Below are 15,006 nucleotides of genomic sequence, written 5' to 3' on the forward strand. Positions count from 1 at the left end.
CTGCATACTAAAATAATATTATAATGTCTAATATTACAATATAACAGTGCATATTATAATATAACACTCTCATTTTACTGTCCACTAATTGTTTTTTTCTAATTATGAGTTACAGTAGCCTATATTTAAAAAATATATAGGCCTAGCCAATAGAGAGCATGCATTTATTGTGTATTTAATAATATTTCATAGTGTTTAAAAATCATGAATTTCAAAAGGTTAAGAGGTTTAATAAGAATCTCCATCTAGTAAAGTACTAACCATCGCTATTTGTGAATGTACAGCAGATGGCGCTATAGTAAAGGCCAGTAAACACGTTATTGGCACGAGCTCAGTTCCATAAACAAACTGCGCAGACGCGTTTTGGACAGTCAGATAACGCACTAGGAGGAAATTCACCCACTGCATGTTGAGACCAGCACATTTTCTTTAGGATATAGCGATCGCAGAGCCTTTCGACGAGCTTTTTTTCCCGACGGGGCGAATATGGCGACGCTGGGACCGGAGCCCCGTCCTCATTCCCACCTGACTTCTGCCGCATTACAGACGAACCTGAGCGGACAGGGCTCCAACACGAACCTGCCTCTCAGCCGGGGCTTGGAGAGAGCTCTGGAGGATGCGGCGAACTCTGGATTTATGAACCTCAGCTCAAGAAAACTGAAAGAATTCCCTCGGACAGCAACAAATTACGACCTAACGGATACGGTTGAAGCAGGTAAAGTCGAAGTGATGCTTTATTTGTGTTTAGCACGCGGTGCGCCCGCGCCTGCTCAGTCAGATGCTCTTGAGAATATAGTTTCAAACGGGAATGTTGCTCAAAATGTCTTGTCGCATTTTGACCCATTATGTGTTGGCTGTTAGAAACTTTATTATACATATATTACTCAACAGAAAGCAGATGAAACGTCTCCATCAGCATGCATATAGCATGCAGAGTATGTTGTTGCGGACAGGACAGTGTCCTGGGCCGGGATAAAGATGCGGGCCACTTCAGTTGTGTCCAGAATCTCCAGATGCATTACAAACGCCCAGAAAATAGCTTTGAGGGTGTGTGGGATGAAAGTAGAGGATGTTGTTATTGTCGCGCGGGACTGACCATATTATACTTCCTACTATGACCAGCTTGTCCACATACTGATTATGGAAATCCCCTTACACTTATGATTAAAGATTTCATTTCCATGTTTGGAGATAAGTACACACCAATGCCAAAATGAATGCATTGGTGGGTTATGTTTTGAAACCAGAACTCTGAAGGCTGATGGTCATTGGATCTGAAGGAGGCTCTTTTGTTTACTATTGATTGTATAGCGTAAATAATTAACTTTCAACCCATTGAAGTTGTCATTGAGGACACACTCGTGAGGAGACACTTGAGCTTCCTATAAAAATGTCCTGAATTAAAAAAAAAAAGAATGCTTTGATTTGATGCTTTTATGTCTACTGCTTGTTATGATGATGCATCTCTGCGAGGCCTATGACGTAGGGATCTCATTGAGTCGAATCTTTTGAATCTCTTAAGCAAAATGATTCACTCAGGTATTTCTGTAGTACGGTACATCATTTTGTTTCTTTGTGTGGCGAATGAGAATGTGGTGAATATTTCACTTAACCAATTTGTTAAAGTCACCACGAAATCAAAATCTATTTATTTGTATTGACTATTGCAGTATTCTGTAAAAGATATTTCTCTGTGCACATCATTATTATTTTTATTATTCATGCCCTGCGTGAGGGCGGGACAATCTGTCACTCCCATGAGATCCCAGCAATAGTAAATGACAACGATTCAATGATCCAATCAAATCCTCCGTTTTTAAATGCAACACACATTTTACAATCCAATCAACAACTGATGCATATAGAACCAAGTCTCCACCCTACATGTCCGTTACACTTGCATGTACACTCACCGGCCACTTTATTAGGTACCCCATGCTAGTAACGGGTTGGACCCCCTTTTGCCTTCAGAACTGCCTCAATTCTTCGTGGCATAGATTCAACAAGGTGCTGGAAGCATTCCTCAGGGAGTTTGGTCCATATTGACATGATGGCATCACACAGTTGCCGCAGATTTGTCGGCTGCACATCCATGATGCGAATCTCCCGTTCCACCACATCCCAAAGATGCTCTATTGGGTTGAGATCTGGTGACTGTGGAGGCCATTTTAGTACAGTGAACTCATTGTCATGTTCAAGAAACCAATTTGAAATGATTAGAGCTTTGTGACATGGTGGAAGTAGCCATCAGAGGATGGGTACATGGTGGCCATAAAGGGATGGACATGGTCAGAAACAATGCTCAGGTAGGCCGTGGCATTTAAACGATGCCCAATTGGCACTAAGGGGCCTAAAGTGTGCTAGGAAAACATCCCCCACACCATTACACCACCACCACCAGCCTGCACAGTGGTAACAAGGCATGATGGTTGCATGTTCTCATTCTGTTTACGCCAAATTCTGACTCTAACATCTGAATGTCTCAACAGAAATCGAGACTCATCAGACCAGGCAACATTTTTCCAGTCTTCAACTGTTCAATTTTGGTGAGCTCTTGCAAATTGTAGCCTCTTTTTCCTATTTGTAGTGGAGATGAGTGGTACCCGGTGGAGTCTTCTGCTGTTGTAGCCCATCCGCCTCAAGGTTGTGCGTGTTGTGGCTTCACAAATGCTTTGCTGCATACCTCGGTTGTAACGAGTGGTTATTTCAGTCACTGTTGCCCTTCTATCAGCTCGAACCAGTCTGGCCATTCTCCTCTGACCTCTGGCATCAACAAGGCATTTCCGCCCACAGAACTGCCGCTCACTGGATGTTTTTTCTTTTTCGGACCATTCTCTGTAAACCCTAGAGATGGTTGTGCGTGAAAATCCCAGTAGATTAGCAGTTTCTGAAATACTCAGACCAGCCCTTCTGGCACCAACAATCATGCCACGTTCAAAGTCACTCAAATCAACTTTCTTCCCCATACTGATGCTCGGTTTGAACTGCAGGAGATTGTCTTGACCATGTCTACATGCCTAAATGCACTGAGTTGCCGCCATGTGATTGGCTGCTTAGAAATTAAGTGTTAACGAGCAGTTGGACAGGTGTACCTAATAAAGTGGCCGGTGAGTGTATATCACAATATGGAAGAAAAGATCTATCACTACCTCCGTTTCATTGCAACTTTAAGCATCATCACAGGGTTTCCCCTCAAATAACAATTGCAAAAACATATCTTTATTTATTTATTTACTACTGGGCATGATTTTTATCTGGTCATAGAAAAAGGACCACAATAATAGTCTAAATAAATGTAGAGTTTCAATAAGGACTTTACCACATTAATTGCCAGTTCGGCTGTCTTTAAGAGCCGCTTTGAGTCTCATTAACACAATGGCTGCATCTGAAATCGCATACTTTCCTACTAGGCTATGTCCAAATTTACAGTACTCATAAAAGAGGCAAAAAGTACCCGAATGACCTTCTTGTTCTGGCGAGATTCTGAAGTGTGCATATGATGGACACTGTACTATACCATGAGGCCACGGGAGAGGATTTGTGAATGGCAGTGAAGCGATGCAACTGACGCTGGTAGGTTACATGATAATGACAACATGGCGAATGTAGTATATCCAGATTGCATTCATACTACACACATTCATACTATATAGAACATACTTTTTTTGCGGTCTTGAACTAATTACTTATTACCTACTCAAGAGAGTATGCGATTTCAGATGCAGCCAATGACTAGTACTCGGTCCAATCAATGAATTGAGTGCTTCAAAATAAACTGTGAACGAGTCGATGTATGGAGAACAGTCATTCACAGGAAAGATTTGGTCAGCAGTCATGAACGGCTGCGGGAAAAGCCAAGATGACAGTTGGGAATGTCCACTGAGCGGGAGATCTGCTTCCGTTCCCCATGAATTCCTCCGCACTCCCCTCAGCTCGGAGGCAGGAGAGCAGCTAAAATAGGAAACAGGAAAGGGCAGACCGTGGAAATGGCAAATTCCTAGCATTCTTGGAAGCTCTTCTGAAGTACTTTAATGCAGGAAATAAATTATACTTTCAGTCCATTATGATATTTGGAATGTAAGAAGTGTTATTAAGTGACTAAACAGCAACTCATTTTAGCTGTTTATGGTGTCACAGCTCACAAAGATGAAGTCATCCTTACCATTAGTAACGGTGAAGTTAGCACAACTATTATTTACTGTCACTCTGCATCCTTATAGATATTTCAGATATGTTTCAAAGGGCCCCAAGATTTGTGACCTCAGTAGAAGCGTTGGTTAGGACTCATTCAGGTGTTCTGTGCCTGACTGTGCCACAGATGATTTCAGCTCCCATTTCTCCCCATAGCTCTGGATTCCTCAGAAGTTATGTTTTTTTTTTTTACTGATTCAAGATATTTCAAGCTGGGACATGTTGCCATACACACACTCTCCCTCTACCATTTTACATGAAGAAAGCCTCACAGAGTTTCACGGGTGGTGTTGGGTATTTTCCACTGCTAATAAAACCACATGTGTACTTTTTTTTAATGTTTTTGTGGCCTTGAGCTCTGTTTTTAGGGAAGAAGATGCCTGTTGTTGTTTGTTGTGATTGGAGTCATCATTTCAAGAAGGAGTTTTCTGTAAATTCCAACCCAACTGAAAGTGAAAGCACACAGTTTAATACCGGTTTTAAATGCACAGTAGTGTGTGTATATGTAATTGTATAAATGTATCTTTAATACTGTGCATTAAGTTGTTGAGACCTAAATTTGTAGCATTAAAAGGTTTGGGATTAGTAAGATTTGTTTTTAAAGAAATTATTTTACTCAGCAAGTGATCAAAAGTGACAGTAAAGACATTTATCGTGCTGCAAAATATTCCTAAGCTTTTTTTTTACAGCTGTCATTATTTTTGTCTGCAATTAATTATATCTTTATTTTTGCACTACTTTATTTTTTATTTTGCAATTCTTTGTTTTTGTTTGCAAAACAACTTTTTTTTTGCTCAATACTTTATTTTTCTTTTGCAGAACTTTATTTTCTTTTGCAAACATATGTGGCATTATATTGACTCCATAGAAACGGTCTCTTCTTTATTACTCATTGTTGTGTTTTCTGTCAGCATTTGACTTTTTCCTCTCAAACACTGAACTTACTGCTTATGTACAATGTGCAGTGTTTCCGTGACCGTACAGAAAGCACGCAAATAAGTACGCGATTGGTTGTCCGTTCCTAAGCGTTTTAATATTGGTGAATCCCTAGTAAAAATGCCAAAAGTGTGACTGAGTTAACTAGCTGAACCGTGCAGTGGGATATTGTTCAGTTCCACTGATAGCGCCCAACATATACGAATTGGCGTGTCATACATACGCCATTTCATGAGATCAGTCTGCAAGCAAGGCACAGATCACATGCATCAGAAGAAGTTAACAGATCCATTCTGTGTTCTCTAACAGAATGCACTGCAGTTTAGAAAGGCAGCACAGGCCCACTCACAATGTGATGCAGTTTGGTCTGTTTTTGTTGCTTTTTTTGCAGCATGTGAGGTGGCGTGTGATCCACACACTCCTCTTCACATGCAAACACCTACATGCACTACATGTAACCTGTGATCATCTATCCTGTTGAAGTGAGAGATGATGTTATGATGAAGCCACCCCCCCCCCCCCCCCCCCCTCTCTCTCTCTCTCTCTCTCTCTCTCTCTCTCTCACCTCCTACCTCCTACTTCTTTCTGCTGTCAGCCCACACAATTACGTTACACATGAGCTCACCTCACACACATGCATACTAACCTTGTTACACAAAGTACACATTTTTGTTTCATTTTTGGGACACACACATATACACAGAAACACAAACTTATACGACACGCATACACACTCACAACACAAACCCTCTTCCACATGATAGCATTTTCATAAATGTGAGCATGCAAGCACAAATCCTCTCTTTGACAAGCTCTCTGAGTCACATATTTTGTTGCGGATGGTCAGGGTTTAATTTTAGCGTGACAACTGTTAATAGGATCGAAGTATAGAGAAGATAGTCTCAGAAAAACATTTTGGCAGATAATCTCACATCCAAATTTCTTTCTCTGTGGTAGGGCTGTCAACTTTAGTCGTTTAGTCGACTAATCGGTCGATGCCATCTTGGTCGACTGACATTCTTATTGGTCGACCAGTTGTATTTTTTTTTTTTTTTTTACCAATAGAAAGATATTTGATATTTATTCCTTTATAAGCAGTTATATATTACTGTATTCTAAATATAATTAGCCTATGGTTTATCCCCAACTTTAAATGCTTTAATTTAGGCTATTTTGTAACAGCGCCACAGTTTAGCGCACACACATAGAACACTCGGTTCCCCCCTGTGGCTGGCTGCGCTGCTGCTTCGTGCTCAGTAAGGAATATAGGTAGTTTAGCTGTATTCATTCAGTTATAATGCTACTTGTTTCGGTTTTTATGTTTTTATACACTATATGTTTTTATCTCGATGCGGCGTGGACGCACTTGAAAAAAAAAGAGCGCGTTGCTTCCATCATGAGCGCGCACACCGCGCGCCTACATTTGAAATCGAACTTGAGCGCGCAAAAGACGTGAGCAGTCCCTTTAACGGCTTTATCATGCTGACTCAATAGATTGTGTTTTCTTGATATGTTTTTGTTTTTATTTGTACACTTGATGCATTTGAAAATAGCCTAAATAATGTAACAAAACGAAAATTACATATGCGGTCCTACAATACAGCCTATTATTATTATAATAGGATTGTTTTTTAGGCTCTTTGGGTTTTTTTGTCTGTTTGTTTTAAAACTCCTAGATCGGCTGGACAAAAGTTAACCCATAGCTTTGAAAGACAAGTAAAGAAGAATATAGGCTACAGCCTGTAAACGAGAGCTTTTGTTAGGATTTTTCATTGTGGCAGATAGCAGTTATATTTTGTGTAGCGTGTGGTGTGGTCAGGTGCGCGATTGTGACTGTTAGCCTACTATAGACCTAGGACAGAGCTTCTAACTTTGCAGTTAAAAAAAAATCACTTAATTTTAAAAGAATTGTATTATTATTATAGTTTTATGTATTTTTGATGTTTTTTCGTTGTTGTTTTATAAATGCTATGACAATTGTTCAAAAATGTTCAATCAAAACATCGTGTCTTTTTTTTTTTTTTTTTTTTTTTTTGTCGACTAATCGTTGCGCAGGACAGGACTTTGGTCGACTAAGGATTTCTTTGGTTGACTACAGCCCTACTCTGTGGTACATGTTAATATTTTGGTAGGTGTATTATGAGATAAAACCCACGCACATGTACACACAAATAGGCTACTCCAACCCCCAAATATTGGAGTGTGTCTTATCTCTGGGCAACAACACTTTGGATAAACATTATGCATTAAAGATGCATTACATCAACACCTTTCAGAGTGTTTGCTAATGCACCATGGCAACAGCCTGTCGCCCATTACAAAACTCAAACACTCACTGATAGAACCTGAAAGGAAGATAGGCAAACATGCATCTGCCACAAAGGGTCGACTCTTCTCTATTTCAGGTGTCATAGTCTCAGAGAATTGCATGCAACACCCTAACAGATATATAAATGAATCACAGAGAAAATAAGTGATGTTTGAAAACAAGCGTGGTCATTAATTCAGAAATACCTGTGAAAATATCTTACCAATATGGGGGCCCTCGAATTAAAAATGTTGAGAGCCACTGTTTTTCAGTGAAGTTCAGTGTGTTAACATTAGTTAATGGAGTAAGTAGTATCATGAACTAACAATGAAAAATATTTACAACATTTATTAATCTTGGTTAATGTGATTTTATTACATATATTGTGTTAAGATTTCAAGTTGTGTAAATTAACATTAATGTTTCATGATTAAGCATGAATGATAAATATTTAATATTAACAGAACAAATGCTGTAAAAATGGTGGTTCATTTTGCGTTGCGTTAAATAATGAGTTAATAAACATAAAGAAATGTAACCTTATAAAGTATTACGATCTAAATCATTACTGTTCCGACACTATTGAGGCCTGTTAAAGAGGATTTCTAAAAAAAAGTGTGTGTGTGTGTGACTTAATGGGGGCATCTGTGTCCTGAAGGGTTTTGGCTTCGTACCCTTGTAGGGCTTTCCAACCTACGCCATTTTCTGTAGTTTTGTAAAAGTGTCACAGCATTGCATGATGGTTGTGAATAAATTTTATTGCTGTAAAATCAGATGCTGTGTGACAGTCCTTAAACCAGCTGTTGGAAAGAACGTTGTTGTCAGAAAGAAGAGAATGACAGAAACGAGAAATATTGGATGTGTTGTCCTACCATAGACTTCTATTGTTCATAAATTCAGATTACAATTGCTCATTACACGCACTTTTTGTGAGGGCATTTTCAGGAAATGTGGTCTCACATGAATAGCCAAGCAAGTTCACACATTTTGGCCACATGTCATGCTTATCCTTTAGCTTACTTCTTTGTTTTATTTTTGTTTTTACTTCAGTCATTATGGGAATCGTTCCATAGTTCAAGACTAACTTCAGCAGCACACATTTAGTTTGCTAGCACATGAACCTTTATGGTTTATGGTTCTACAGTTTCTGTAACAAGTGATTGTGACAAGTGAAATTTCAAATTGCATGTAGTTGTAGTAGGAATTGTCCTAGATACTATTGAATGATCCTACGGGATGTTTATAAGGTTTATATAGGATGTATGAATGCTTACATTTACAGTTATGTATCACACAGCTTAGAAAACCCATAATTTTTTTTTATATGTCTGGTATCTGAGAAACTAAATAAGTAATTTATACTTCATAAATATAAATTATAAATATAATACTAAATATAAATATATACTAATATAAAATATTCAGTATATTTCTTAGTATATATATTACTTTCGTGGGCCACAAGAAGAACACAATAAACAACCTATACATTAAACTAAACAAACTAAAGTTAAAAACAAACAAACAATTGTCATAAAAAGCAAAACAGGGACAAACCAAATACAAAATTCATGCTCATTTTTCAATTAAACTTTTCACTCATGTTGTTATAATAGTAATGCAGTTGGTAATAACATATTTTATATTAGTACTAGTAGACACATTTTTACTAGTGGTGTCAGATTTTTGGACCCCACTGTAGTTCTTAATAAACTGCACATTGATTTGTGTCAGGCAAACGCAAACTAGGCCGTCTGTCGGAAGTGACTGAAGTGCAGGTCAAGTCAAGTTATGAAACGCCACTTCAAGTGTATCTTTGTCAACTTGTTTGAGTAATTGTCACAGATTTCATTTAGACCCCATTTACACCTGGTATTAAAATGCGATCTGTATCCAGATAAGTTATCCGGATAATAAGTGTTCTGATCTTACCTTTGCGTTTACACCTTGTATTTTTAATGCGTTCTCGTTATCCACATTGAGTTCGGATCTCTGTCCTCCAGAGTGACACCTGCGCGTGAGCACTGAGGTGGCGGGAAATCAGCTGTAGTTTGTCAACATGGGCAGGTGTAGGATCGTTAGAGATGCTATTACTGTACCGCCTGTTTCTACTTTTTCTCTGTCGCGGTAGGGGTCATTTTCAACGTTTTTCTATTAGGAGCAAACAGAAAAGACGACAGGCCCTGTTTGCAGCTGTTGTTTTTGCGGCTACTGTGAATGCTACGACAGTGAACCGTTAACGTTACTTCTGAGGGATGTGGTTTTCACGGGCAGAGGATGACGTTTGGCAGGTACAAATGCCATCACGTTGTACGGATTGCGTTTACACCTAGTAAAGATCCGAACACAATGCGAGCCAGACTACCTCCAGATGTGGTCAGGCAGATCCGATCACAACGTATTTACACCTTGCATTAACATGCGTTTTTTATTATCCGGATAACTTATCTGGATACGGATCGCATTTTAATACCAGGTATAAATGGGGTCTTATACTCTGCATACTGTATTGTAAGACCCGGCTAAATCGGGCCAATGGAGGCATCCGATCAGCGGGGAAGGTCTCTGCATGTTACTGTCTTTCCGCGTGGCAAAGTAATTTGATTAAATGCAATACATTTTCTTATATGTATCACTCGTTATTTCATCTGACTCCAAAAATGAAAAGGTTTTAATGATATCCGTGCATCATTAAATGTGAGCGAATGTTTGACATTATTTTCATTTAAGAGTTAAAAAGAATAGTCAAAGTCAATTAGAATAATCAAATGTAACAATTTATTATGTCAGGTAAATGTATCATGCCAATTTCATAATCAGTTCAAATATAATCAATACAATAACATCAAATGCTCTGGAATAAAGAGAAGAGATGCGAACCCAACATTAGGAAATACATGAAGCTGAGAGTCCCGGCGGCTCTCAACATTCACAGGCTGATCTGACATACAGAAGGCCCCGATCCTTTTGCTGCATTTCTTTATATAGACAGAACCTCTTTCACATGGAAACATGCTAACAATGGAAATTTGCATTTAGAGGTTAGTTACACCTTTTGAGAATAGGAGACCATTTGCCTACCTTCCTTTGTGTGTCAGTCATCTCTAAACTCTTAAAAACCTTATTACCTTTCGTTTTACTCTTTGGGAATGAGACATTTTTACCAGTCACCCTGACATTTTAAATGATACTAAACATGTATAATACTCGATGATAATCATTCACATTAAACCATTTAGATTCTTGAGTGAGTTTTTGGTGATCTTTGCATGGGGGGAAGGAGTGGGGGATGAGGGAAAGAAATGAAGATTAGAATCCAGTTTTTCCAGTCTTACAGTATAAAGCATCTTATTAAAACAAAAAATTGGAATAATTTAAATGCCCAATTAAAGCATTGTGAGATTTCTTTGCAGGCAGTACCCGAACAGGTTTTCATGTGTTTGGGAAGGGGTGTGTAAATGTGTGTGTGTTTCCCATGTTTCTCCAGGAGGAAATGGCCTTTTCTGCACATGTTGTCATACAATGAGCCAGGGAGGAGACAACATCCTGCCTCTGTCTTACAGAATAAACCTGTGTTATGCTGGTATACAGTTAGAAAGATATACAAATTAAATTGGGGCATCGGACCAAGGTTAGAGAAAAAAACACATCAGCATCAGAGAACACCATCATCAACATGGTTCATTATCACACCCTGTCTTTTGTTTTTCATTTTTAAGCCTATTTAAATGCAATACACTGGTCCTTTTATTTAGGACAGTAAAAAAAAACTCCTACTACCTTTACATATACCTCGTTCAAAAGTTTGGGTTGGTAACATAAGCCCGCTTGGGCTGCATTTATATGATCAAATTACACTAAAAACAGTAATATTGTAAAATGTTTCTTTCAATTTAAAATAACGCTTTTCTATTTAAATATATTTTAAAATGTTGGCTAGTACATTTTTAGCAGCCGTTACTCCAGTCTTCAGTGTCACACAATCCTTTAGAAACCATTCTTATATGCTGATTTGCTGCTCAAGAAACAGTTATTATTATTATCAAACTGTTAAAACAGTTGTGCTGCTTAATATTTTTTGTGGAAACTGTAATACACTTTTTCCCCACAATTCTTTGATGAATAGGAAATTCAAAACAACAGTATATTTTTTAAATGATAATCTTTTGTAACATTATGAATGTCTTAACTGTCACCTTTGATCAAATTAATGTATCCTTGCTGACCATGGTATTTGCCTGGTAAATGGTGACCTGTTCAGTTTAATATAAGGTAGTATGTACAGACACCAGCTGTTTGTGTCCTTGAGACTGTGCTATTACCCATATTCATCTGCCCTACATACAGTCTGAGACACTCGCTTTATCAGAGCTCCACCTCGACACCAGAAAGAGGGTCAAAGTGTGTGTGTGTGTGTGTACTGATGAAGGTGATATGTGTGTAGTATATATTTTTTTTATTGGATAGTTCTCTTGCTCTTTGAGTTAATCTTTTAATATTTTTATGGCCTTGCTATACAATGCTCATATAATTGACAAAAGTCTTTTGAATATGTGGAAAAACTCCCCTGGCAATGCTATCTAAAGGAAAACGGTTCATAGAGAGACTAAAGAATATCTTAAATAATTTCTACAAGTATTAGTATTTCTTACTAATACTTGGCATAATTTAAGAAAAGTATGTTAATGAGAAGTCCCCGGTCATACAGAAATGAAAGGGTTGTGTGGGTGGTTTTCTTTATATGGATATGTATGTGTATGTTATGTGGGGTATTGAAATGGCTTTTGAATGCGCACTTGCTGTCATGATCACTCGTACTCTGTGTATAGGGAGCTGCGGTACTGACTGCACATTTTACAAGATAAGATATTTGTCAATGACTCTCGGGATCTGTTGCGCACCCAATCCTCCACCATCGTCTTGTCAGTCATCTCATCTCTCCTTACTCTTGTCACGTGATAAGTGAAATCTGACTCCTGCTACACTGTGCTTCAACTCTGCAGCTTGTGCTGTATGAAGCAGAGCAGATGCTTTCAGTTAATTGTAGTGTCACTTGTAAGTAAGTACGGTTGAACACCATGTAACACCGAATACTGCAGCAAGCCTTGTGTGTGTGTGGTGGGGACAGATGGACTGAGCTTGCTAATCAGGTCATCATATGGTAGAATAAATCAGACCTAGCTCTTGGTGTGCAATGCATTGATGGATTGATCTGACAATGAAAATGAAGTGCATCGATTATGCAATTTAAAAATCAATTATGATAATAATAATAATACCCATTGCACATTGCACTGTTATTTCATTCCTTATCCAAAATACCATTTAACAAATCAGTTGTGAGTTGTACCGAAATGAGCAAATCGAATCAAACTGAAATGTGACGGACTGAAATGAATCGGACTGAAAATATTCGATTTCTTAATGCATCATAAAGAATCATAAACAAGTTGAATCATTGTCAGAGCAAATGTGGCACACCAGTCAGTTTTTTCTGATGTTGCTAAGCTAAGGATCAGCCTGTCAGACACAAAGCATTTGAGAACAAAAATCTGTTGTAAAGCAAATGACATCAGATGAACTGTATTGTTAACCTTTCTGGAATTGCCATGATGCCATGCGAAGCATATAAATACACAGATATTTGTCAATGTTTAAAGTCACAATGAAATCAAAATCGACAATTGTTGTTTTTAATTGAATATTGCAGTATTTATTATAAATTATTTTGTGCACAGATGAGATCGCAGCAATAGCAAACGACAATAATCAAATCAATTCCCGATGGACAAAATCAAGCCTCTACATTTCTTCTTGTTAAAGAAGCAATAAGCAAAATCACAATAGGGAAGTATCGCAACTTCCATTTCATGTTAGCTTTAATTATATTTCACTATTATTTTTGGTGATCCTCACTCCATCTGTGATAATCAAATGAAAGCACTGCTGTGATGTCTTGTCTGTAATATGAACATGAGAGGAAAGAAACACACACACATACTCCTCCCATCCAGTGTGTGTTGCCACTGTCTGTCAGAGAGAAAGAGTTTGCTTATTCAACAGAACTCAAAGAGCACACATACATACACACACACACACACACACACACACACACACCGTGACAGTGAGAGTGGGCACACAGAGAAATGCTGAGTGGCAGAAAATGCTCAAGCACAAATGCACCACTCCACGTGTACACGTGCATTTAACTTTTGTGCACACTTGGTATAAATTTAAGTCAGAACCATCTGTTTGATTACATACTGTAAATAAGTGCACAAGCACACACACACACACACACACACACACACACACATATGCTCAGCTGATTATTTCAGCTATACGCCGCAGGATGAGGCCACACCCAGAGCAACATAATGACAGACTGTGTTTCTACGTTCTTTTCCCACTTCAGAGGCAATCTGAGGAGGACAAGAGTGTTTAAGTGAAAGAATAAGGGATTAGAGCTCAAATGAAAGGAGAGATGCAATCAACTTCACTTACTCAGTCAGAAGTATATCTGTGTCTGTGTATAAGATACTGCTGCTATTTCAAAATCTTACCCCAAGCCAAATATGTAGTTTATACAGAATACAATTGTATATCACTGTAAACGTTTTTTGTAGTTTTTACATTAGTGTTTTTATTCAAATGTAAATTGTAAAAATGCTAAACCAAAAAAAAGCTGTTCATTGGTTATTGTTATGATACAATATACGGTAAAAAGTATATTTTATCCCTGTGTGACATCACAATTATATTTTATATAAAATAATTTGTTTATTTTGTCTAACCATTTCGATCAACTCTAAATGAGTGCTGAGTAATCCCTCTAAAACAGAGTGTACCACCCGCGAGTCCCACGTAGCTCTACGAAAAAAAGAAAATCATATTTTTCAAAACTACTGCCTTGATCAACACAAAATACAGGTCCTTCTAAAAAAATTAGCATATTGTGATAGTTCATTATTTTCCATAATGTAATGATTAGGGATGCACGATATATCGACCACATATCGATATCGGCCGATAAATGATATTTTTTGATGTTATCGTTATCGGTCCGATAAGAAAATTGGGCCGATATATCAAAGCCGATAGATAGATTATTTACTTCAGTTGAGAGATGCGCGCTGTTCGCCATGATGGTTCTGAATGATTGGATTCACTTCGAAAAGGAAGATACAGTTCAGTGCAACATGTGCAGCACAAATCTGTCACATAGGCTTCATAACATTATAATAAAAACACGCAAAAGAATGTTGTGAATTGTTGTTCGCCAGTGTTTCAGCGCGACGAGCGCGTTGTGGCGGAAAGAGCGCGTCTATGGAGTTTAGCCTTCATGACAAGCACAGTCAAGTTCTCTTGAGCATTCGCAGCATTCTGCGCCATTGTAAGTTTTAATATGTTTATTTGGTGTATATATATCTGATTAATCTAATATAGGATGCGTTTGGTTGAGTTAATGAACGATGTAGCGCTTCATTGTACCGGTGATCATCTTTGCTGTGATCATCTTTGATCATTTTAGCGTTGCGCAGCTCAAACAGCAATGCACATTTATAACTATA

General features: G+C 38.1%; 1 protein-coding gene across 5 annotated transcripts in view; it reads left to right on the top strand.

The window, feature by feature from the left end:
* The first annotated feature begins 391 nt into the window (after window positions 1–391).
* The window catches only part of lrch1 (leucine-rich repeats and calponin homology (CH) domain containing 1), a 74,304-nt gene continuing 59,689 nt past the window's right edge, over window positions 392–15,006 (top strand). The window contains exon 1 of one of the 5 annotated variants that reach the window (XM_056252016.1): window positions 392–715. In XM_056252016.1, the coding sequence (XP_056107991.1) occupies window positions 487–715 (229 nt within the window). In that variant the 5' untranslated portion in view covers window positions 392–486. The remainder of the gene's footprint in view (window positions 716–15,006) is intronic. The other 4 variants (XM_056252018.1, XM_056252017.1, XM_056252019.1 and 1 more) reach the window with 4 other exon arrangements.

The sequence above is a fragment of the Rhinichthys klamathensis genome, unplaced genomic scaffold (genome assembly GCF_029890125.1).
Source record: "Rhinichthys klamathensis goyatoka isolate OS25496 unplaced genomic scaffold, OSU_Roscu_1.1 h1tg000090l_1, whole genome shotgun sequence".
Lineage (NCBI taxonomy): Eukaryota > Metazoa > Chordata > Actinopteri > Cypriniformes > Leuciscidae > Rhinichthys > Rhinichthys klamathensis.